The 23,870-nt window shown below is 36.6% G+C and overlaps 1 protein-coding gene across 1 annotated transcript in view; it reads left to right on the top strand.

Annotated features, from left to right (window-relative positions):
* Positions 1-1,049: 1,049 nt before the first annotated feature.
* The window catches only part of TLL1 (tolloid like 1), a 137,943-nt gene continuing 115,122 nt past the window's right edge, over positions 1,050-23,870 (top strand). The window contains exons 1-5 of the mRNA XM_042936680.1: positions 1,050-1,110; positions 14,935-15,042; positions 17,148-17,228; positions 18,970-19,122; positions 19,650-19,767. Coding sequence (XP_042792614.1) covers positions 1,050-1,110; positions 14,935-15,042; positions 17,148-17,228; positions 18,970-19,122; positions 19,650-19,767 — 521 coding nt within the window. The remainder of the gene's footprint in view (positions 1,111-14,934; positions 15,043-17,147; positions 17,229-18,969; positions 19,123-19,649; positions 19,768-23,870) is intronic.

Here is a 23,870-nt window from a genome sequence, read left to right as displayed (position 1 = left end):
GTTTGCTTGTGATCCAGTATCTACCATGTGCAACAGAAATTGGAATTCTTGAGTTCTTTTTTTCTTCTCCAAAGTATCACCCTGTGGGTTGGCACTATTAGATACTAGATTGTCCTCGCCTAGTCTAGGTGGGTTATCTAGTGGTGTCACCCACACCCACATCCCTAAGGATGCTAAGCCACTGCTTACGGTACCCTTCTCAGGCCATGGCTCCTGCATTTATAATCACAATTGGTCAAGAAAGTGTTATGAGGTGCCCAAGAGGATTACTCGCTGTCAAACATATTTCTCCATTTCCAGGTATGCAGCAGTCCTAGTTCCTGATGATTAGGATCAGTTACCCTGTCAGGATGGTGACGCCTTATCTTACCTGCTGGTCCCTTGGTACAAAAAGCTGAAAGCGCCCTGACAGCCATCATAGTTTAAAAGTTCGGTGGGAATCTTGTCTTGTCATTTGGTAGAAAAGCTCTTTTCTTGTGAACCAGGATGTCTAAATGCTCAGGGTCCTGACCTGTGGAGATATGGGCAGCTGAGAGTGATGGTAACAGGGCCATTTCTGTTTCTCTCCTTGGCTTTTTTTTGTGATGCTGGTCCACACTCAGTTGTTAAGAATTTGCTAATTTTACATGTTTTCTTACTATTCAATTTTAAGGGCTATGTCTTCCTTTCATGTTCTGTTTCCAACAGTTCTCAAAATGTCTGTGTATGGTTCATCCAAGGATATAGCTGTAGGCCTCTGTGAAAGGACTGGAGAATCATTATCAAATATTTTTTATGGCATTAAAGAGTTATTTCTGTTGGAGCCCTGATTCCTCCTTCAGTATATGGATTCCAGTTCTGAAAACGGGCTTATATCTTGAAGCTCAGGATACTTTAGGGGAGATGGGATGGAACTACTCTTAATCTCCTGAACATCCAGCTTTCATATTTTTGATTGAATAATACCCTTTGTTGGCTGCCCATATATTTTACCCTTGGATACCATGTTCTATTAATTGTATCATAATACTCTGAGGGTCAGGGCTCTTGCATGAGACTACACCCTCGCCATGGCTTATGATAATTATCTCTATCTGGCTTATGGCAAAGGAGCAGAATCCTATGACCTCGGTTTTATTTTGTTTTGTTTTGTTTCTTTTTGGATTCTGTTACACCTGTTGTCAGTGAGCCCAGTTCTGTAATACTTATTATCTTCTGCCATCAGTCTTGGCTTTCAGAAGATTACCACTTCTTAGTGATTCTGTTTTTTCTTTCAATAGTGTGTTCCGTATAGCCTTGGTAAAGTGGTGAATCTTTAGGGCCTTTCGATATTGTATAGTCATCTGGTGGGTTTTCTGACTGAGCATAGTATGTCCATTCAAGCATACTTACTTCTCTGAGGCTTTTTTTTTTAATTTTTTTTAACATTTTTTAAATTTATTTTTGAGACAGAGAGAGACAGAGCATGAACGGGGGAGGGGCAGAGAGAGAGGGAGACACAGAATCGGAAGCAGGCTCCAGGCTCTGAGCCATCAGCCCAGAGCCCAACGTGGGGCTTGAACTCACGGACCGCGAGATCATGACCTGAGCTGAAGTCGGACGCTTAACCGACTGAGCCACCCAGGCGCCCCTTACTTCTCTGAGGCTTTTAATCCCTCTGACATGACCCTTCTGGCATTTCTCTCTTACTTAAGGTAGTTCAGTGCTTTTCCCTAATAGCATGTTTGCATCATCTTTGGTGTCCTTTCAAGGGTATTAAAACCTATATCACAGGACAGTGCTTCCAGATGAATAAACTCTGTCTTACATAATTTTATGTCCCACTCTTAGATTTGAGTCCTTGAGTAATCTCTGGGCTCCTATAAGTACAAGTTGGCTAGGTTCTATAGGTCCCTTTGGATATAGCCCTTGCTTATTTTGGGCCCAGCTCATCCTGGTCAGGTTATATTGTTGTTTAACCCTAGTTAGTGGTTTAGTAGCCAGAAAGGGAGGCAAAGGCAGATCTAGAGTGGTGCATGCTGTTTTTCATGACAGGGTCACTGCATAATCTTTAAAAAAAAAAGGAAGGACACTGGTCCTTAATAAGGTGGAGTAGGCCCTTCTTCAGACCTGGAAGTTTCAGATAAATCTTGAGGTTCAAGATTTTTAGGTGCCTCAACTCCTATTCTTCATCCCATGTGTCAGTGTACCATTATTTTGTAAGTAGAACCTAACTTTGGTATAGCTTACCTGCTGATATTGGGAGGATAACCCTGCTTTAAAGTTCTATAACTCTTAGTATTTGGCTTTGGACCTTTTTTTAAAATTTTCTCTGCCATCAGTCTGTAGAGGATGACAGCTGATGTTAGGATGAGAGTCCGAAGTTGGGGTGATGTGACTATACCTTTAAGCATTGTCCTCTGCCAGTCATACGATGCCGGTTACATATATGAAGTGGGTTTGGCTATGGATTTTGTTGCTCTTCAGCCAAGAGAGCTTAACATTGATGTCTTTCAGCCAAAACCTTTCCAGCATCTGGGAATCAATTCTTCAAACAAGAGGTGGGATCTGGGCAGCCCATCAAAGCATCCTCTAAAAATATGCCACAGAAAAGACTTTATTAGTAGTATCCCTCTCCATAGTTATAGGGGCAGTGCAGACAGGGAACATCTAGGTTACCATGCCCTTAACTATAATACCATGCCCAAACACATTTACAAATAATTTCTGCCAACTATTTAAGGAACAAATAATCCCATTCTTACACAAATGATGACTACGAAAAAATAATGTCTGCCAGCTCATATTATAAGGTTAGTATAATTTTGATTCTAAAGCTAGACAATGAAAATAAGAGCAAAAATAGTATGGGTCAATTTCTTTTATAAATCAAAATGCTAAAATCCAAAATAGGTGCATAAGGGTCTTCTCTAACTGGATAAAGTATTTAAGATGTGCTGCTTAAATATGACTCAAAAGCACAAAACATAAAGGAAATGTGTATCAAATTTATTGTGTTGAAATTAAATGCATTTATATGAATTGAGTACATTGAATTAACTATAATCAGCATTAACTATAAACCAGAAACTACTGTCATGAAAGAAAATTGGTATCAAGAGTGTATAAGAAGAACCTACAATCAATAAGCAAAGGGCAAACCTTTCAAAGGAAAACCATCCCCAAAATTGGAACAGCCCATTCTCAAAGAGAAAACTTTTCTAAAAATGTATACACAATACTTAGTCTCACTAGTTATCATGCAATGTGTTTTTTAAGATTTGTTTCTCTTTATATGTACATTTACATAAAGAAAATGAATTGATTTCCTAGTGTCCTTCAAAGGTGCTCAATTGTTGTTTTAGTGTTATGTGCTAATGGCCTAAATGGTGTACAATACGATTGTTGATTATCCTTATCGATGCTTCAATTGTCCCAGTTTTGGCCGGTGGACACTTGTTTACTGATTTCTGAATCCTTTAACATAACACTTTTATCTCTGGTAGCTTCATTGCTTTCTGGTTTATGGTATATATTCCAGGCCCATCTTATTCATTTCCTAACTAAAACTTAGAATCAGTAATTTTTCCCAAAGAGCCCTGATTGCTTTACTGGGAAGTTTTCCTGGGTGCTCACGGTGTTTATTACCAGTATGTTGGTCATTCATTTTTTTCCCCCCTAGGCTTTATTTTTTTTTTTTCTAGGTCAGAGTTAGGAAATATGTGTATATATTATTTTTATTATGTTAAAAACGAGCAGACAACTTGATTATTATTATTTATTGAACTTCTATTTTGTGCTTGATATTATGCTAGGTGCTAGGAACTCAAAAATAAAAAAGGCAAAATCTCTTTCCTTAGGGATTAATAATTTAGTACATCACAGCATGGTGACTAAGTTAATAATACTGTATTGTATAGTGAAAGTTGCTAAAAGAGTAGATTTTAAAAGTTGTTGCCCTACACATAAAATTTATAAGTGAATAAGACAATGGATATATTAACATATATAAAATCACTACTTTGTACACCTTAAACTATACAATGTGATATGTCAATTGTAATTCAAGAAAGCTGGAAAACAATTTAGTATATTAGGTAGGTTCCTTTAACAACCATTTAAAGACAAATTGACTATTTAGCCTTCTTCTTCTTTTTTTTTTTTTTTCTATTTTACCATTCAAAACATTAGTAGGCTCAGGTTCCTGAGGATCACTTTGAATCATTGCAAAGAATATTAAAAATAGATAAAACTGCCAGAATTAGTCACATCGCCCTAGCAACTGCTCACAATATAAGTTTTACGTTATATATCTATAGCTCTAACTACGCTATCCCTGAATGACAGTCCATCATTACAATTGGCTACAGTACACACTTAAATTACTTTTTTCTCAGAGACTGTGGCTCTAATAGTTATTCATTTGCTACTTCATAAGAGACCACTAATGAAACTCACGAAAAAAATGGATTTTAAACATTAAACATTAGTCCCTTCTGGAGGGCTTCTTTAAGACCTTTTTAAAATTAAAAAAAAAAAATTTAGACATTGTTTTATAAGTCTCTAACAACTTTTCTTTTCTTTCTTTCTTTCTTTTTAATGTTTATCTTTGAAAGAGAGAGACAGAGCATGAACAAGGGAGGAGGAGGGGTAGAGAGAGAGGGAGACACAGAATCCAAGGCAGGCTCCAGGCTCTGACCTGTCAGCAGAGAGCCTGACATGGGACTCATACTCACTAGCAAGGAGATCATGACCTGAGCCAAAGTCATATGCTTAATCGACTGAGTCACCCAGGTGCCCCAAGCCTCTAACAACTTCTGTGTCATTTTTTAATTTTTATTTTTTAAATGTTTATTTATTTTTGAGAGCCACACAGAGAGAGAGCAGTGAGGTGCAGAGAGACAGGGAGACAGAGAATCCCAAGCAGTTTCTGCACGCTCAACACAGAGCCTGATGTGGGGCTCAAACTCAAACTATGAAATCATGATCTGAGCTGAAATCAAGAGTCAGACGCTTAACCGACCTTAGCCACCCAGGCGCCCCTATAAGCCTCTAACAACTTTTAAAGTGAATTAATATATGGATTGTTTTTTTTATGGCACTGGATTATTTTGCTCAACTATATATATATATATATTTGTAAAATTTTCAGGTTATGTGTTTGGAAGCTTTTTTTAAGAACTTGTAATTTATTCTCTTTTAAAATGAATTCATCTGTAACACTACAGAGAGATTGTGGATTTAATGGCCATTTTTTTTTAATGTTTATTCATTTATTTTTGAGAGAGACAGAGAGAGAGAGAGAGAGAGAGAGAGAGAGAGAGAGAGAGAGACCCAAGCAGACTCCACGCTGTCAGAGCAGAGCTCCAGCTCATGACCTGCACTGAAATCAAGAGTCAGACTCTTAACTGACTATGCCACCCAGGTGCCCCTATTTATATTTCAACATCTGTTTTCTTTTCCTTTATTACCCTAAACAAGGCTTGAAACACTATGGGCAGATTACTCAATAACATTAATATTGCAACTAGGTAAGCAGAGTTGGGTGGTTTATCCTTTCCCATATGCACGTTATGATTAACTCAGTTTCATTTAGTGGATACTTCCTTTGTAGATCACTTCCATTTTCTCAATAAAGTATGTCATCTCCATATGCCAATGCAGGTAACATTCTTGTTTCTGCAAATCTGAAAAGAATGGAAACACTTATTTCTTCATTCCCCATGTGAGACCTTCTTCATGTGGTTAAGATGAGTCACCAGCATGACCTCAAACTGAAGTTTTTAGACAACTTCTCAACTCAGAATCTTGTAACTGTAACAAATAACCTAAAGCCAATGCTAATAAACTGCTACATAAAATAAAAGGCATACATTCTATGATGAACAATAAGGCCTGGTAAGTTTTTAACATTAAATTCTATCAGCAGGTTTAGTGATATGAATCAATAATATCTGAGGGTTTTCTGAGCCTTCAATGGAATGTCGACGAGGGCATTTTACTAATAATAAGCACGACACATTTATTTTTATTTTTTTGGAAGTTGCTTTATCTTTTATTTTTCAATTTTTAAAAAATTTTATTTAAACTCTAGTTAGTTAGCATACAGTGCAATATCGGTTTCAGGAGTTGGAATTCAGTGATTCATCACTTACATATAATGCCAAGTCCTCAACATAACAAGTGCCCTCTTTAATCCCCATCACCTACCTGCCAATCCCCAACCCACCTGCCTCCATCAACCCTCAGTTTGTTCTCTATCGTTAGGAGTCTCTTATGGTTTGTTTCCCTCAGGCTCTTTTTTTCCCACTTCCCATATGTTTATCTACTTTGTTTCTTGTATTCTGCATATGAGTGAAATCATATGGTGTTTGTCTTTCTTTGACTTATTTCGCTAGCATGATATACTCTAGTTCCATCCTCTTTCTTACAAATGGTGAAGATTTCATTCTTTTTGATGGCTGAGTAATATTCCTGTGTGTGTGTGTGTATGTGTGTGTGTGTGTGTGTGTGTGTGTGTGTGTACTATGTCTTTATTCATTCATCAGTCGATAGACATTTGGGCTCTTTCCACAGTTTGGTTATTGTTGATAATGCTGCTATAAATATCAGGGTGCACGTGCCCCTTTGAATCTGTATTTTTGTCCTTTGGACAAGTGTGGAAACACTACACATTTAATGTTAGTATAAGCTACTGACACTTTATAGATCTTTTTAAAAAAAAATTTTTTTTAACGTTTATTTATTTTTGAGACAGAGACAGAGCATGAACGGGGGAGGGGCAGAGAGAGAGGGAGACACAGAACTGGAAGCAGGCTCCAGGCTCTGAGCCATCAGCCCAGAGCCCGACGCGGGGCTCGAACTCACGGTCCGTGAGATCGTGACCTGAGCTGAAGTCGGACGCTCAACCGACTGAGCCACCCAGGTGCCCAGATCTTTTATTTATTAAAAAAAATTTTTTTTAGTGTTTATTTTTGAGAGACAGAGCGTGAGTGGGGGAGGGGCAGAGAAATAGGGAAATGAAGAATCTGAAGCATCTCCAGGCTCTGAGCTATCAGCATGGAACCTGATGGGGGGTTGAACTAAGGACCCATGAGATCATGACCTGAGCTGAAGTCGGATGCTTAATCGACCGAGCCACTCAGGTGCCACTATAGATCTTTTAAAGTAGCAGTTTAAAAGGTTGAAAATAATATTGACAGGATATTTCACTGTTTGTTTTGTTTTGTTTTTTTCAATTTTTGCTTGTTTTGGTGTGAGTAAAGTTCCCTTTATCTTCCCAATTATTTAAAATCCCTGAGACTATGGGAGGAAGAAATAGAAATCAGTGCATGGAATCCAGTTTTTTAGGATATCAGTGAGTTTTTAAATTCTGTAAAGTTTATTTCACTGAGTACATGTTGTTTTATGGGTTGGCAGTGGGGGATATTAACCAAAGAAAAACCCTGCCTTGGACTTGTGCTCAAGAGGAAATCTTATACAAAGGTTGGAATGTAGCATTTTTCTCTCAGTCTTTCCTAACAGTAGACTAAATAAAAAATGGAAAAAAGTGGGGAAAAAAAGATTCTGTTTATGTGAATAGATGACCAGCCAGTGGGTAAAATATAGCTAAAATATAGAAAACAACAAATTTGCATGAACAGTCTTACTTCCAGGAAGACATTAAGATTTATTCCAAGAGCGAGTGTCAATATTTAGAAAATAAACAAACTTAATTAAGAAAGAAGTATCAGGGTTGACGCCCACACAAGTGGCCACAAGTGTAAACAATTAAAGGCCTGAGGGAAGAAAAAACAAGTGTTTGCTCTGTCATTACAAGATGTATGATGTGGGAAACATAAATAAACCAAATCTTGGTAGCGGTTGCTTATATATTCATTTTTGAGCAGTGTAAGAATGGCAGTTTTTAAAAACTGATGGACTACAGTAATTTGTTTTCTAAATTTAAAGCTTGTAACAAATTATTAGGTCATACGCAAAAAAAAATTTCAATATTTATTTTTACATTGTTTGATCAAAGTACGTTTTTGTCAGTGTTTTCTCTTTTGAGACAAAGAGTTCAGAATGAATATTTGTGGTATGGGTGATATTTTAAAAATGTTCTGAGAAATCCTATCCATGGGCATTGTGGGCTATAAATGCAGATTGATATGGTATTTCAATGGATCTTTTGTTATGAGAAAAAATTTGTTTTCTGGCTTAAAAAGAAAGATGTTTATTTGAAAATTTAGCATTTACTCATATCCATAATGTACAATTGCATTAGAATAGAAAAAATATAAGATTTAAAGAAGACAACTTGTTGCTTGTGATCTGTATTCATAATCTATTGGTCAATCTAGATTCATCTTGAAACTCATTAATATCATGGAAAATGACTTTATTATCAAATGTCTCCATATTCTGGAGAAATATTCTTTGCTTTTGCGTGGTATATATGTATGTGTGTATGTATGTGCATATGTATATGTTTGTTTTGCATTTTAGATTGAACATTTGATTTTGTATTGTGATTACGTTTTATTTCCTGATTTAGGAAATAATCAAAGAAGACTGTGTTTCACTCTAGTGACAGTTATGGGTTCTTTGAAGGGACCTTTCAATTTGGAGGATGTTTGGACAGGTTTTTTTTGTTTTTTTTTTAATATATAATCAGTAATCCAAATTGTATCTAGATTTTTATGTCACACTGTATCCCCTCCCTTCAAAAATTCTGTCTTTGGTGGATGAATACATCTTGTATGAAAATGGCCAGATAATTGTCATGTTACCCAGAGGCACCTTTCAATCCAGTTTATGAGGGAAGGATATATAATCCACTTTATTAAAATTTTTTTTAATGTTCATTTATTTTTGAGAGACAGAGAGACAGAGCACAAGTGGAGGAGGGGCAGAGAGGGAGACACACAGAATCTGAAGCAGGCTCCAGGCTTTGAGCTGTCAGCACAGAGCCTGTTGTGGGGTTCAACCCACCAACCACAAGATCATGACCTGAGCGGAAGTCAGATGCTTAATCAACTGAGCCACCCAGGCACCCCAGTGTTATCATTTTATTTAACTCATCATTTGTATCTCACTATGTGAACACTTTTCTTTTAATGTTTATTTTTTTATTGTCAGAGAGAGAACGAGTGAGCAGAGGAGGAGCAGAGAGAGGGGGAGAGAGAGAATCCCAAGCAGGCTCCATGCTGAATGAAGCTAGACATGGGGCTCTATCTCACGAGCAAGATCATGACCTGAACTGATATCAGGAGTCAGATGCTTAACCGACTGAGCCACCTAGCACCCTGTGAACACTTTTTAATTGCAGATGAGAAGGCTTTGCTCATGTTATGTGATAATATATGGTAGAAGTGAAAATGCAGATCTTGAAAAAAAAACCTAGAAATTATTTTAAATAAAACATTTCATGGGCTGTTTTTTTCCTTCCAAGATTTTATTTAAATTCAAGTTAGTTAACATATAGTGTAGCACTGGTTTCAGAAGTAGAATTCAGTGATTCATCACTTACACCCAGTGCTCATCACAAGTGCCCTCCTTAGTACCCATCACCCATCTAGCCCCCCACCGCCGCCCACCAGCCCTCCAGCAACCCTCAGTTTGTTCTCTACAGTTGAGAGTCTGTTTTACAGTTTGCCTCTCTCTAACCCCGCCATGTTCATTTGTTCTGATTCTTAAATTCCACATAGGAATGAAGTCATAATTGCATTTGTCTTACTCTGACTTATTTTGCTCAGCATAATACAGTCTAGTTCCAAAGGTCATCGCAAATGGCAAGATTTCATTCTTTATGATGGCATGGGCTGTTTTCTTAATAACACTCACTACAATAATTGGACTGCAAATACTTTTTTACTATTAGAAATTTAAGAAGGAGATATACTGCATAAAAAAATTCTTGGAGTGCCTGTGTGGCTCAGTCAGTTAAGTGTCCGACTTTGGCTCAGGTCATGACCTGGCAGTTTGTGGGTTCAAGCCCTGCGTCGGGCTCTGTGCTGACAGCTCAGAGCCTGGAGCCTGCTTTGGATTCTGTGTCTCCTTCTCTCTGCCCCTCCTCCACTCACACTCTGTCTCTGTCTGCTTCTGAAAAGTAAATAAACATTAAAAAAGTTAAAAAAATTCTCATTCTTATATTTTTTGAAGAGTAATTATGAAAGTCTATATAAATATATACATATTTATTTCTATGTTGTATTAATATTTTAAAAAATTTCAGATAATTGTTTCCCAAACTTGGAACTTAAATTGACTTTTATCTGTGTCATTCTGGGGGAAAATTTTATTCTGTGCATATGAGATGCCAGCTGAAAATTATTTTCCCTTTTAAGTATTGTAACGTTGTCTCCAAAATGTGTAATTAGAATTTTGCCAAATCTTACTTTTCCTTGGGAATTTGCTTAGTGGTTGTCAATCAAGTAAAAATAGTTGACTTCTGAGACTTCATTGTTGTCCTTGTCCGAGGAAATTTTTACTCAGCCTTTATTGTAGGCTAGAGCAGCCAAAGCAGCCTTGTCAGGCCTTCACATGACATCATTCTTCCTCCCTAAATCCAATATCAATAAAAGCAGAAAGTTTAAACTGTATGTGAAAACAGTGTAGTGAACAAGTGGTCTTGGCTATTGTTGAATCTTTGAGCTATCTCTTCAAATCCCATAAATCTCATGATAACAGATCTGCTAGTTCAGTCCGTATTTCCTGACCATATCAGTGTGATGTGTAGAGAAAAGCAGACACATTTCCCATAACTGCACTTAATAATATATAGTACTGGAATAAAAAAGAAAGACAGTTGCCCTTTAAATTTTTTTTTTTTTTTTTTTGAGTATATAACAGTAATCCACTCTGGATTGAAAGGATTTAAAATACTCCTTCCTTGGAATGGTGAATATCAGTATTTTGGGTCTTAAGGCAAACCTGTGAAGTACATAGCCTGGCTAGCCTTATTTTTGTCATGCACGATTTATAGCCCGATGCACGGTATTTTCTCATTCGCATTTTTTGTGTGTCTCAAAACATTGAGAACCTACTTTATGTCAGGCACTCTGGCAAGTGAGGGTTTAAAGATGAGTGACGCATGCTTCCTGTGGTCAGTATTTTCAAAATTAGACTGACGAATCAGACTGTTGAAAACATGGTATGAAATCTTGCGTGCTGGCCTACTCCTGACGGAAGCACAGGCAGGACACAGAAGTCCTTCTGGAAGGACTTTCTGTAGGTAATGCCCAGGGAGACTCCATTACAGTACACTGTCAAGTAGTAACCAGCTGTCAGATTCTTTAGCATTAATTCAAGTAAATGCATCCATTTTTGTGAGGGTGTTTAGTTTGCAAGCATTTTCTCCTGAATGGACGGAAAGGCTTTGCTTTTGGCAAAAGTAGTGGCTCTTTACTTTGTGTGATCCTTTCTGACAGCCTGTGGTGGACCTCTCCCCTGCAAAACATGTGACTGAGCACATAAACTCCTAAGTATGTTTTGTATACAGCTTTTAGGAAATCGCAGGCTCGAAGCCTCCTTAAAGTTGACTGCTGGATCCCAGCTTCAGAATGGAAGGGCTAAAGATCTTTGGGGAATCCTGAAGTGGGTGGAAGAAGTATCCCTGAAAGTCGTGGTGTAGGGAGTCCCGACCTTGGATTGCCTATTCTGACCGTACATTCTTTTATAAGATATGTTTACTCTACCTACTACAATAAAAGCTACTTGCCTTCCTTGGGCTTCGATTTAAAAAAGTAAAAATGTAGTACAATGAATGCAAATAGCCTTCAGAAGAAAAACAATACCTGTGGTTTTCCATGTAGTTTAAAAATTGTTCTTGACATTTTATGTTGGCCTATTGGTTAGCTCCAAACCCGTTTTTGACCATAGGAATCCAAGCAGAATTCCAAACAGATAGTAAATATTCCAATTGCACTTGAGAACTTCCCTGGTATTATGATCTATAACCAGTTTCCTGTATTCCTTTCAGTTCTGATAGCCCCAACCTCAAATCACTGTACTAAATGGGGCTAATGAGTAGTAATTCATATTTTTCAAACTATTTCTCATTTTTGTGATGCAAAACAAATAGAAAATACCATAAAGAAAGAAAAGTAAAAAACCCCAAAGTGGATTTGAGAATTAGAAATATCTTGGAGCCTGAATAACAAATACATACTAGATTATAATGCAAATTCTAAATCCATGTAATATAAGGGGTCGTGGTCCAGTTTGCTACACCAAGGCATAAGTAAAGTATTCTAGCATGGAGAAATAAGACACGCAGATTTAAGTAGAAGATGGATTAAGGAAACCCTCAGATGTGTGCAATACAAAGAAAGAAATTGTGCGTTTTAAACTGTGTGATGGGTTGTAATTTTAAGATGGCCACTTTTTCTTTTTTTGTTAATGTTGATAGTATCAACATTTAAAGATATATATGGCCTGCAGTGTATATCAAGTCCGCACAGAAATGAATTGGCTTTGTCGTTCACTACGGCTTGTTCTCAAGGAAATATTTGGTTTTCTCCTGAAGCGGTTCATGGTGTATTCAGACCTGCCACACCGTTCTGAAGCTTTGAGTTCAGGAAAAATAACACTAAATAAAAAAAAAAAAAAATGGGTTTATGTATTCCAGAAAGGTTTTGTCTCCTCTTAAGAATCATCTGGCCTTGTGCCTTTTCTTCTCCCCAGAAGTAATGTTTTTGCTCCTGTGAAGTGTTATATCTTTGGACTGCGGATCTGTTTTTGATATAATCCATCCATCAAGACATGAATCCTATGGCATGTGAAAAGTCGTTACAAGAAAATAAAAATCTAAAACACATTTGAGTTTTATTTTACTCATACTACTTTTATTATATAAATGGGGTACTGACAAACTACGTTTTGTTTGCCTCAGTGCCTGAGTGCCTCAGTGTTCATGTTAACAAGCTGATTCAGAGAGGAGTTTATTCTTGAGAAAAAAAAAAATGATGCTAGTCAAGATGATGGCAATGACAATTATTTGCAGTAATGGCAACTTGTTAAAAATGTAGGATCTGAGCCTCTCCAGACCTCCTAAATCAGAACTTCCACTTTAACCAGATCTGCTGTGATTCCTATTCGAATTAATGTTAGAGTAACACTATTTTAGTGTCTCTAGTTGCTCTAAGAAAGGAAGAGCCAGGCTGAGAGTCACTGCCAGTCCGTGCCCTCAACTACTTGTATCATAAATACACACGATGGAAGATGTAAATAACTAGCAAACTTTAATTTACCTTAAAGTGTAAAATCTTGGGGGGGAAAGGTGCAAAATTTATTTTTTATGAAAACTAGCCAGTCTTTTATGTAATTGCAATTTTTTTTTTTTTTTATTTAGGCAGGTCATCTATTTCTTGAGATGTCTGGGTTTAGGGGAGTGGAGCATCAGCGGTTTCTTCCACATGCGTATGAAGCCGATTAGAATCTGGATTCAATTTCAGGCATCAAGACCAACCTCTTAGCCAGTGCTATAAACTGTTCTACAGACCTTTCATTACTTTGTCTCTACAATAGTGAAAGATAGTAAGCATTTCCCTACTTCATGCTTTTCCATTGACAGTAGGGCACAAGAGAGGGGTTGATGAGAGGATTCAAATTTTAGTGAATATTTTTCCGCATGTTGAGGTGATAACCTTCCTTAAACTAATTTCTATCTTCTCCCTCTCTAGATTTACACATAAATATAACCCCTTCTTATATCATTTTGCATGAGGGAACTAAACTGGGTGAATAATTCTACATAATAAACTTTTGACCAAAGCCTCAAATATTGTATTGCTTTCGGCATTGAAATGTAAATTGTATAAATTAACTAACTTTATTAACTAGTTTTTTATAGTGAAAATTCGTAAGTATTAAGTTTTAAATCTACTAAAAGACAGTGATCGGAAAAGTATGGAGGATTTTTTTCACTTCCTAAAGTTCTAATGTATTTTACCCCTTTCCCATTTGGTTTTGCAAAAGAAACATTTGAAGTAAATTTTAGAAAAGAAAATTTGTAAGCCTGTATCAAGAAACAATATCCCACAACTTCCAGGGCATTTGTCAATGTTTTAATCTCATGATTATTCTCTAAATTTGCTGTGTTTCTTAAAGTTATTATATTTTGACATCTGGCAGCACTAAGAGATTGATTAGTTTAGCTTTGGACTCAAATATACAAAGAGGGCATTTTTTGTTGATGTATATTTCTGACTTTAAAAGAGAAATTCATATACTGATTTTAAAGAAATTATCTCATTTTTTTCCCACAATGGTTTGTAGAGCTTTATTTTATTAAGCAGTATAAAAGACTGGATATAAAAGATAGCGTGTTTTCAGGATTTGGCTCAATGATTTTGAAGCTCCTGAAAATTTGGACAATGTTTTATTTAATATGAAAGATCAAAGGTGTAGCACCTAGTCATTGACTAAGTCAGTGAAGTGACTTAGTCACTTCAACTAACATTGACTAAGCCCATGAACTGACTTCAGCGTTTATTTATACACTTCACAGAAACTCGGAGGCAATGCCGTATTTAGAGAAAGTGTATCATAATTGTATACAAGTGTGATGAGTAAGGTGCTGTGACAGTAAAATATTTAGTTACTACTACCTCTCCTGCTACCTGGCTGTGAAGACCTGCTTTTGGTCACAGGCATCCACTGCAAATTCAAACACACTTTCATTTATTTGCAAATGAGCCATGAGTGCTGAACTCTTTCCTAAGATCCCCCATAAATTAGTGACCATTTCGTTCAGAGAAGTGACTTACTCCCTCCCCTCCCTCAAACATTAAAGTAAGGAAACGTGGGTCATATCCTTTTATAAGTGGCTCATATTATACTATTACAGGTTCAATATTCTATTCAGTTATAAGTACTTTCTGAAATATCTATCTGAACCACATTTCCATAATTTTCTCAAAATTTTCTGATTAGCTTTGTTTGCATTGACTTTGCTCTGAAGTATTTCATTTTAATTGAACTTTTCTTTTTTAGCTGTGTTTTGGGGTGATATTGCCTTAGATGATGAAGACTTAAGTATCTTTCAAATTGATAGGACAATTGACCTTACACAGAATCCCTTTGGACTTGGACATACCACAGGTATGGTTGATTATTTGATTGAATTTGTGTTCATTTTGCAGAAAAGATACTTTTGAAATGCTAAAAGTACTCTTTCAATCACTTTTCATGTCCTGCTGATCAACTTCCATTTCTTAAACATAAATGAGCCTATTTGCAAATTTATATTTTGTTAATAGTTTTAATTTTATTAATTTAACAAACATTTCGTAATGTTTACCATGTCTCAGGCCTGATTTAAGTGCTTTTCAGATATTAACCTTTTGAATCTGCGTAATAACCCTATGAGGGGTGGCTATACTAATATTTTTACAAGTGAGGAGATCAAATTAACTGTATTTCTTATTTTCTTCTTCCAAACTGTATTGTCTTTCCCATAATATATACTTAGTTTGTTTTTAGAATATGTGAGAAATAACCACTTATTTTATCAATTTTTTTTCTATTTTAATGAACTGCCTACACAGAATTTTTTGCAATTTTGATTTCTATAAAATTTTTAAAAAATTGCTGAATATGAGGAACATCATTGCTGTTAGTAGTCTTGAGGCATTGTTTTTGTAAAGTTCTATAATTACTCTTATCCTTGTAATTTTATAATTAAAGACACTTTTTTTTTCCTCATAATTAACCTTCTTCTAAACCTATTTATATGTGTCTCAGGCCTGTCTAATATGAAGTTATAATTGTTACAAAATCATCATTTCAAACATATAAATTCCATTCTTCAAAAATGTTTCTTATAACTACTTAGGAATGAATACATTCAAATGTTACCTCATCTTTCTAGAATGTTCAATGAAAAAATTTCAAAAATTTTTCTCAAGTAGCACAGCAAAAATGTGACTGTGTAATGCAAATAATCAAGTAGGTTATTAGTCAGTGAACAAGCACTCTAACTTATTTGCCTTATAAGGACTTAATTGATTTTTTCCTCCAAGAGGCTTATATAATGTAATGGTTTTTGTTATTATTTTTGTTTTTATTAGCTTTAATCTAGGTAAATAAGTTTTGGTATTAATTTTAAAGGGGGAAAAGGTATTGGAAAGAAATAGTTCAAGGTCCAAGAACAGTTGGTTGTCTTTATGGGTTTCTGGCCCTTTCGTCGTCTTAGCGTAAAGAGACTCATGAACCATACTCTGGTGATATGAATTCATCTGCACTTATTCAGATATCATTAGTGGTTATATTGTTTGCTCAGTGCTGACTTTTTGTTATTTGTGTATTGAAAATTAAACAAAAAAGGAAAATAAGAGATAAAATTAGGAGAGCATTTTAGTAAAGCCCTGGAATGAGAATCATAGGACTTGGGTTTTCCTTAAATGCTCTGGTTTCTGACTTGATGACAGGAAATCTACCTTTTCTAGCCTTTTTCTAGTTGGTAAAACTGCAAAAGGACATATTTCCTTATCCTGACCTCTTCTTCTACCTTTTGAGCTATAAAATTCTTTACATCTATTTTTATAAGTGTTGCCAATTACATAGCATAATGGAATGCATTTTGCTGCTGAACATCCTTTTGGATTCCTGTGACGTTTTTCTAATTATGTGTTACTGTTTTTTATAAATTATCAAAACTAATTTTCTAGTTTTATGTGAACATATTATAAAGTATAACATGCTTTTAAAAATATTTTCAAAATTGATCACAGCCTTGGAGCAAGACTTGCACTATACATTTGCTTTTCTAATGTTTTTATTTCCAATGGCTGATTTGACTTCTGAAAATATTCAGTTTACATTGGAGACATAGCTGGAATGCAGTCAACAGGGCAGAACAGCTTGCTGTCATCCTATATAACACTATGTGATGTCAGGGTCACAGTGAAGAAAAATGTTCTGAATTATCAATAGATGACTCAATTGCCATGATGTCCAAATAAAGTCATTTAGATTGCTCTCTGGATCACCCTCACCCCCTTGATTTCAGCTACCAAAATTGTGTTTGTAGAATGTTTACACTCTCCTAAGATTTATGGGTATTCATGACTCTAACACTCTAAGACCCCATGAAAAAAAAAAAAAAGATGTCCAAAGAGAAACCAGTGTAGCCTGTTGCTATGGTTTATTTGCAAGAGTTTTAAAATACAATGAGTTTAACTTAACTGTTTTCTTTTATTCTTAAGGTGGATTTGGAGACCATAGTATGTCAAAGAAACGAGGGGCTCTCTACCAGCTTATAGACAGGATAAGAAGAATTGGCTCTGGTATATCAATGTTTAAAGTTGCAGACGCTTGACTTGATGTACAGTAAATATTATACTAATAGCAGTTCAGTTTGCCATTAATATGCAAAGCATGTAAAAGGTATAGGCTGAGAAATAGTCCTGTATCATTTTTGTTAGCTGATGTTTAATGTAAGTTTCTTAGAACTTAAGTTGGAACTTAAATTTAATGAATAGAACGTAAAGTTGAAATGTTTTTTTTAACTTATTTTCAGCTTCTCCTTATTATAAGATGTATTTGGGGGTTATTTTACGGTTGATATTTATTTTCGGTGCAATGGTTATCACACTAAGGTGTTTTTATCAAGCATGGAACTACATCAGTTTTAATCAAATCAAAAAATGTTTAACCTAACAAAAAATGTCTGTTTTGAAATAAAGTTCACTTAAAGTAAATTGAGAAACTGATTTGTTAGATTAAGAAAATAGTTGAGAATGTTTGATCCTTCCAAAAACATACATAGAAAAACAGCCTTCTGGTCTCATAATTAGTTAATACTGCTAGTATTGAATTTGTTAAACACTGTTTGTGTATTTTAGAGTTTTTAGAAGAGTTTTCTGTTCAAAGTTTATATCCTAATGTTTTTTTTAAATTGATGAATTGTTAATTAAATAATTGATAGTACACACTTCCAAGCGATAATTTTCCCAAGCAAACTAGACCTGTTAGGGACACGGGAATAGGGGCATACTTTCACTGTTGTGTCTGAAGTATAAACCAGTGGGTTATTTGTGTCAATGTTAGTAGATGAATAAGAATGAATAATAATGAAGATTTAGGAAAAACAAAAACAGTAACAAAAATATTTTGGGGCACCCGGGTGGCTCAGTCGTTTAAGCGTCCGACTTCAGCTCAAGTCGTGATCTCACAGTTTGTGAGTTTGAGCCCCATGTAGGGCTCTGTGCTGACAGCTCAGAGCCTGGAGCCTGCTTCAGATTCTGTGTCTCCCTCTCTTTATTGCCCTTCCCCACTCATGCTCTGTCTCTCCCTCTCTCTCAAAAATAAAAAAAACATAAAAAAAATTTTTTTTTTGAATATTTTGAAAGGCCACCAAGAAAATTAATGACTACAGACTCAAAAGCTTCTCTAGGAGTAGGTTGCATTTTATGTTGGCTTGTTCACGTTGTGTACTGATCTCTAAATAATGCTAGGTCACCTGGATGTGAATCCAGAGGAAATTTGAACAGAGATCTACTGGCATTCCAGGAGGCCGAGACCATATCTAGCTCAACATTATTTCATTTACCCCCTCTGTAATGCAATCTTCATAATTTTAGGCCATACGATAGAATATCAATGCTGATTTAAAAGAATGAAGGATTTAGCAAGAGTTAAGAGGAGTTTCGAATATCTTGTGACTTTTTCAACAACATTTATTTTATCGTCTGGTGGTGAATTGGAAGTGCTCTAGTATTAGAATACAAGAAACAGGTTTTTTTGTGGCCTACAAGTCTGCTTGACTTCTATCTGTTGTAGACTGTTGTATGAGAATTCATTAAAGTTGCTAAGAGAGCATCATTAAGAAATAGGATTTTGACGTGAAATGCTTAAATATTTTAATGTTTTTCAAGTATGCAAGGTAAATGAAGTTCTTTAATGCATTGACTTTAGGCATATTTACACAAATATGTAAATAAGACATTTTAAGTTCAGTCTTTTAAGAGGAAATGATTCCCTGACCAAGGACTTCTGTTTCACAGAATGTTTTAAATGTCACTGCAGGCTTGGAGCAAAACAACACAGTGAAGGGAAAAGTACCTCTAAAATTCTCAGGGCAAAATGAGAAAAATCGAGTTCCCAGAGCTGCTACATCGAGAACAGAAAGAATATGGCCCGGAGGTGTTATTCCTTATGTTATAGGAGGCAACTTCACTGGTAAGATATTCCCAGAGTGTTTATTTTTATGAAGAAATATTATCATACAGATTGAGTGTGTATTTTTACAGAGTTTTATATATATATAATTAATATATAAAACATAGTATGAAATCAAGCATGAGAAATACTCCAGTCATCTTGGTTGTTAGTTTAGAATGTTTTTGGAATTGAAAAATGTCTTTAGTGTTGAGCTCTAAAGGTTGAAAGCGCTGTTCTGGTTTTTAAACTGAGCTTCAAATGTGCTCATGTCTGGAAGCTGAGTTCTCTTCCACTGCCAGGTAGCGTGTATGCCCGGTTTATAGAGTCTTGTACACATGTATTACGGTATTGAGTTCAAATCTCTGATTATAAGGGGAGTGTCCATTCTTAAGAGCGCACGCTTGTGGTGCTCCAGGCTCATCTCTGTTGATTGGTGAGCATGACGGCATCTGAACTGCCCAGGCGGACTCAGGACGAAGGGGCCAGCATGTAGCCCTACTGCCTGAGACACACACTCTTTTATTAACATCCTGCCATTTTTCCAGGCAGCCAGCGAGCCATGTTCAAGCAAGCCATGAGGCATTGGGAAAAGCACACGTGTGTGACTTTTATCGAAAGAAGTGATGAAGAGAGTTACATCGTATTCACGTATAGACCTTGCGGGTAAGTGGAACCAGGGAATGACTTAAGCAAGTGTAGACGGGGGGGGGGGGGGGGGGGCGGAAATCCATAAGTAGGATTCATGTCTCAATATTTGATTAGCATTTTGCCCATGAGAAAGTGTGAATTTTACATAAGAAAACAGGTTAAATTTTTTTTAATGTTTATTATTTTGGGGAGAGAGACGGTGTGTGAGTGGGGGAGGGGCAGAGAGAGAGGGACACACAGAATCCCAAGCAGGCTCCAGGCCCTGAGCTGTCAGCACAGAGCCGAATAGGGAGCTTAAACTCACAGAGTGCAAGATCATGACCCGAGCCGAAGTCGGACGCTCAACCGACTGAGCCACCCAGGTGCCCCAAGAAAATGTTATATTTTAAATATATATATTCTTTGATCACACACTTTGATCATACACCTACCCCAAGTGTATTTCTCCACCAGGTCAACTACTTTTCTTTGTGTTGCAACTGTAACAGTGGTATGACCAACATCCCACTCATCTGAATTGGAAACTGGTAATATTGTCTGGTGATTCTCTTGTGCTCCGTCTAAAACCTATGCAGTAAGATTACATTGATATTCACCGTGTCTATTGATTTCCACCTGTAGCCTATGTCAGTACCTCAGTGCGTATTTATCTCTTTGTCGTGCCACACCTGATCTATTCCAAACGCTCTCCCGTGTTCCTTCACCAACTTCCTGCCACTAGAATTATCTTCAAAAAATGCCGGACTGAGCAAGATACCACACTTTTTGAGGTGCTTCAGTGCTTCCTCGGACAGTGGCGCTTTCTAGATTTTCTCCTTACAGGCGGGTAACGAATACTCCCCAAAACAACTGTTCCGTAAGTTGTGAAATGCTGTGTTACATTTCAGTAGGTATTTCTGCAGCAATGTGCTAAGGAGTGCTATGAATATTCAACCAATTGAAGAGAATATAGAACCCAGTGTTTTTTAAACTTCTTGAAACACGAGAGCACCCATGCCCCTCTTTCAAAAGTGAAGAACACGCATCAGTATCCCAGAAATGTTAGCCTGCGAATAAGATCCAAATCCCTTGATATAACATTTAAAGAATGCCATGAACTTACCACAGCTTCCATCTGCAGCTTCTTCTGCCACCACGTCTCTGCACAAATCCTAGAATGTAGCCAAGTGACATTAATAGCAGCTCCCCAAGCAGTGCTGTGTCCTTTAAAGACGGTTTACTGTGAGAGGTTTCCAGCTTCTCTCCCCTCTGCTTCCACATTCGAACATTTGATTAAATGGAATGGGTGCTTGCTGAGAACACTTGCTAGGGTTTGCTGTCTGCTTTACATTGCATCCCGTCAGGAGGCACGCGCTCTCGGTCTACCGCGTCAGTGATGCCGCTGTTGAGCAGTGGAATCCAGCACTGACAGCCAAGTCCCTCCATTGTAAAAGTTCTCATCATTGCAAAAGAGTGATGCTCTAACGTGGTTCTTTCCTTTGATCCCTTCTCCACTTATTAGCTGGAATCCTTTTATACAGAGGGATGTTCTTTAGTCAGCTATAACTATCTGAATACCCTCTAGTATAGTTTACAATGAGGAAGTAAAAATGCTTAATTCCTTTGGAGGAAATAGTTCTTGCTCGATCACATATAATTTGGGAGGAGGGAATATATATTTCACTAGGTACTGGGGGAGGATTATGTGATCCCCCACTAGGTACTGGGGGAGGATTTTTTTATCATGTATTCCTACAACATTTAACCTCACTTAAAAAGTAATAAATTTTAGGGGTGCCTGGGTGGCTCGGGCGGTTAAGTGTCTGACTTTGGCTCAGGTCATGATTTCGTGGTTTGTGTGTTCAAGCCCTGCGTCAGGCTCTGTGCTGACAGCTCAGAGCCTGGAGCCTGCTTCGGATTCTGTGTCTTCCTCTCTCTCTGCCTCTCTCTAGCTTGTGCTCTGTCTCTGTCTCTCTCTCAAAAATAAATAGACATTAAAAATTATTTTTTAAGTAATCAGTTTTAGTTTTGGCTCTATCTAGGGGTCAAAATAATACATTATTTTTTTCTGTATAGTTTTGGAAAATGCCATAATTTTTTAGTTTTGACTTATTCAGGTAATGTTTTCTTCCAGATTATTCTAATTTTAGCTTGACAAGTTTTGGTTACATTTGGAATGCCTCCTAGTTCTTTATATCTATTTAATATTTAAAAGATCCAAATCTAGACTGTCCTTCCTTCCTTCTGGTTATCTAATAGGAATGGATATAGCTCAGCTTACATATTTCTAAATACATAATGTATTTAGATCAATACATCTTTCTTTTTTCTTTACCACCTTTCAATTTTGTAAAACAAATACAAACAAAGCACTGGCATACATAATTTTATTGATAAATTTCTGTTTGTAACAAATTCATAGTTCTACTCATGTTCTTTCATTAATTTGGCCTTTTTTTGAAAATTTTTCATTTTACTTGTTTTATTCTGCTAAACTATTTTTGCCATTCACTGTCATTTCTTCATGTTTTTTGCTTGTGCTTTTCTGATTGCTTGGACTGCCTTTGTTTCCATTTTTATCAGTGGAAATCATTCACATATTTCTTTGTCACCCATTTCTGAGCTGCCCTCAGTGGGTCATTGCTCTACCCACAGCTATAATAGTTACATTCCCACCATTGGTTCATAGGTCTGCCTTCATCAGTGTGAGGGCTGGTAGCTTATCTTTGTGTCCCTTGGGACACCCAGCATGCTGCTTTACAGATAGGTGATCGAGAAAATCCTGACAATTTATGCATCAGCTAAAGCACATTCAATGTAATCCTAAAATAAAATTAGGTAAGGATTTAAAGACGTATTGTAGAGCATGCACTTTAATGATTACTGTAATGACTTTAGAGAAATGCATACTGAAGGTGTGAATTGCCCTCAGATCTTTAAATCTGTATTTACACTCTTGGAATTAAATTTTGAGTATTTACATATACGTATAATTTTGACTGTTATGGTAGTCAGTATTGCATTTGATCATTTGTTTTGATACTCAGTTTCCCTTTTTACATTTTCAGTGATGGGAAGAATGATACATTTTATAGGAATCGATCATTGGCTTGTTAACCATTCTGACCATTTTGTGACTTCTAAATTTCATTTGGAACTACCACTATTGGACATAATTTCATGAAACAGTTATTTCATCATTAAGGAGATTTTTCTGTGATGATGCTGTATTTAAATCTCATAGATATTAATCAAAATTATTAAAGAGTTTGGTTGTTGGTAATTACACAACATACTGAGGGCCACTGCAGTCAGATATATGTCAAGTCAAACACATAACACTCCTATTGGACTTTAGTAGTGTGTCTTTTATATCATAAAAGCTGTTGCACATAGGGCATCAAAGTTAATAATATCTAGTGTAAATCTCCATTGAATACGGAGAGGCTGTAAAGTAGTGCCACTGATACTGATGGCAACATTGACCGTTCTATTTCTGGCTTTAAAATGGTAGGCAAACATGTCTTACCACTTCATATCACTTTTTTCATTCTACTTACCCACTAAGCTTACCCACTAAGGCAACTTGTAGCTATTGTAGTTTTTTCTTTTTAATGTGTATTTCTTTCTTTTGAGACAAAGAGTATAAGCAGGGGAGAGGCAGAGGGAGAGAGAGAGAGAGAGAGAGAGGGAAAATCCCAAGCAGGCTTCACTCTGTCAGCGCAGAGCCCAATGCAGGGCTCAATCTCATGAACGATGAGATCATGACTTGAGCTGAAATCAAGAGTCAGAGGCTTAACTGACTGAGCTACCCAGGCACCTTGCTATTGTAGTTTTTAACAAAACAACAGGGGGCTCTGGGGTGGCTCAGTTGGTTAGGCGCCTGCCTCCTGATATGGGCTCAGGTCATGATCTCATTGGGATGAGATGGAGTTCTGTGTGGGGCGTCCGTGCTAAGCATGGAGCCTGCTTTGGATTCTCTCTTCCTCTCTCTCTCTCTCTCTCTCTCTCTCTGCCCCTCTCCCGCTTGCACTCTCTCAGTGCTTTCTCATTCAAAATAAATACATAAATAAATAAATATTAAAAATATAAAATAAAACAATAAAAATAGAAGCTAAAATAACGTCCTCATATTAATA

The sequence above is a fragment of the Panthera leo genome, chromosome B1 (assembly GCF_018350215.1).
Source record: "Panthera leo isolate Ple1 chromosome B1, P.leo_Ple1_pat1.1, whole genome shotgun sequence".
In the NCBI taxonomy this organism is placed as follows: domain Eukaryota; kingdom Metazoa; phylum Chordata; class Mammalia; order Carnivora; family Felidae; genus Panthera; species Panthera leo.
This window is presented reverse-complemented; position numbering and strand designations above follow the sequence as displayed.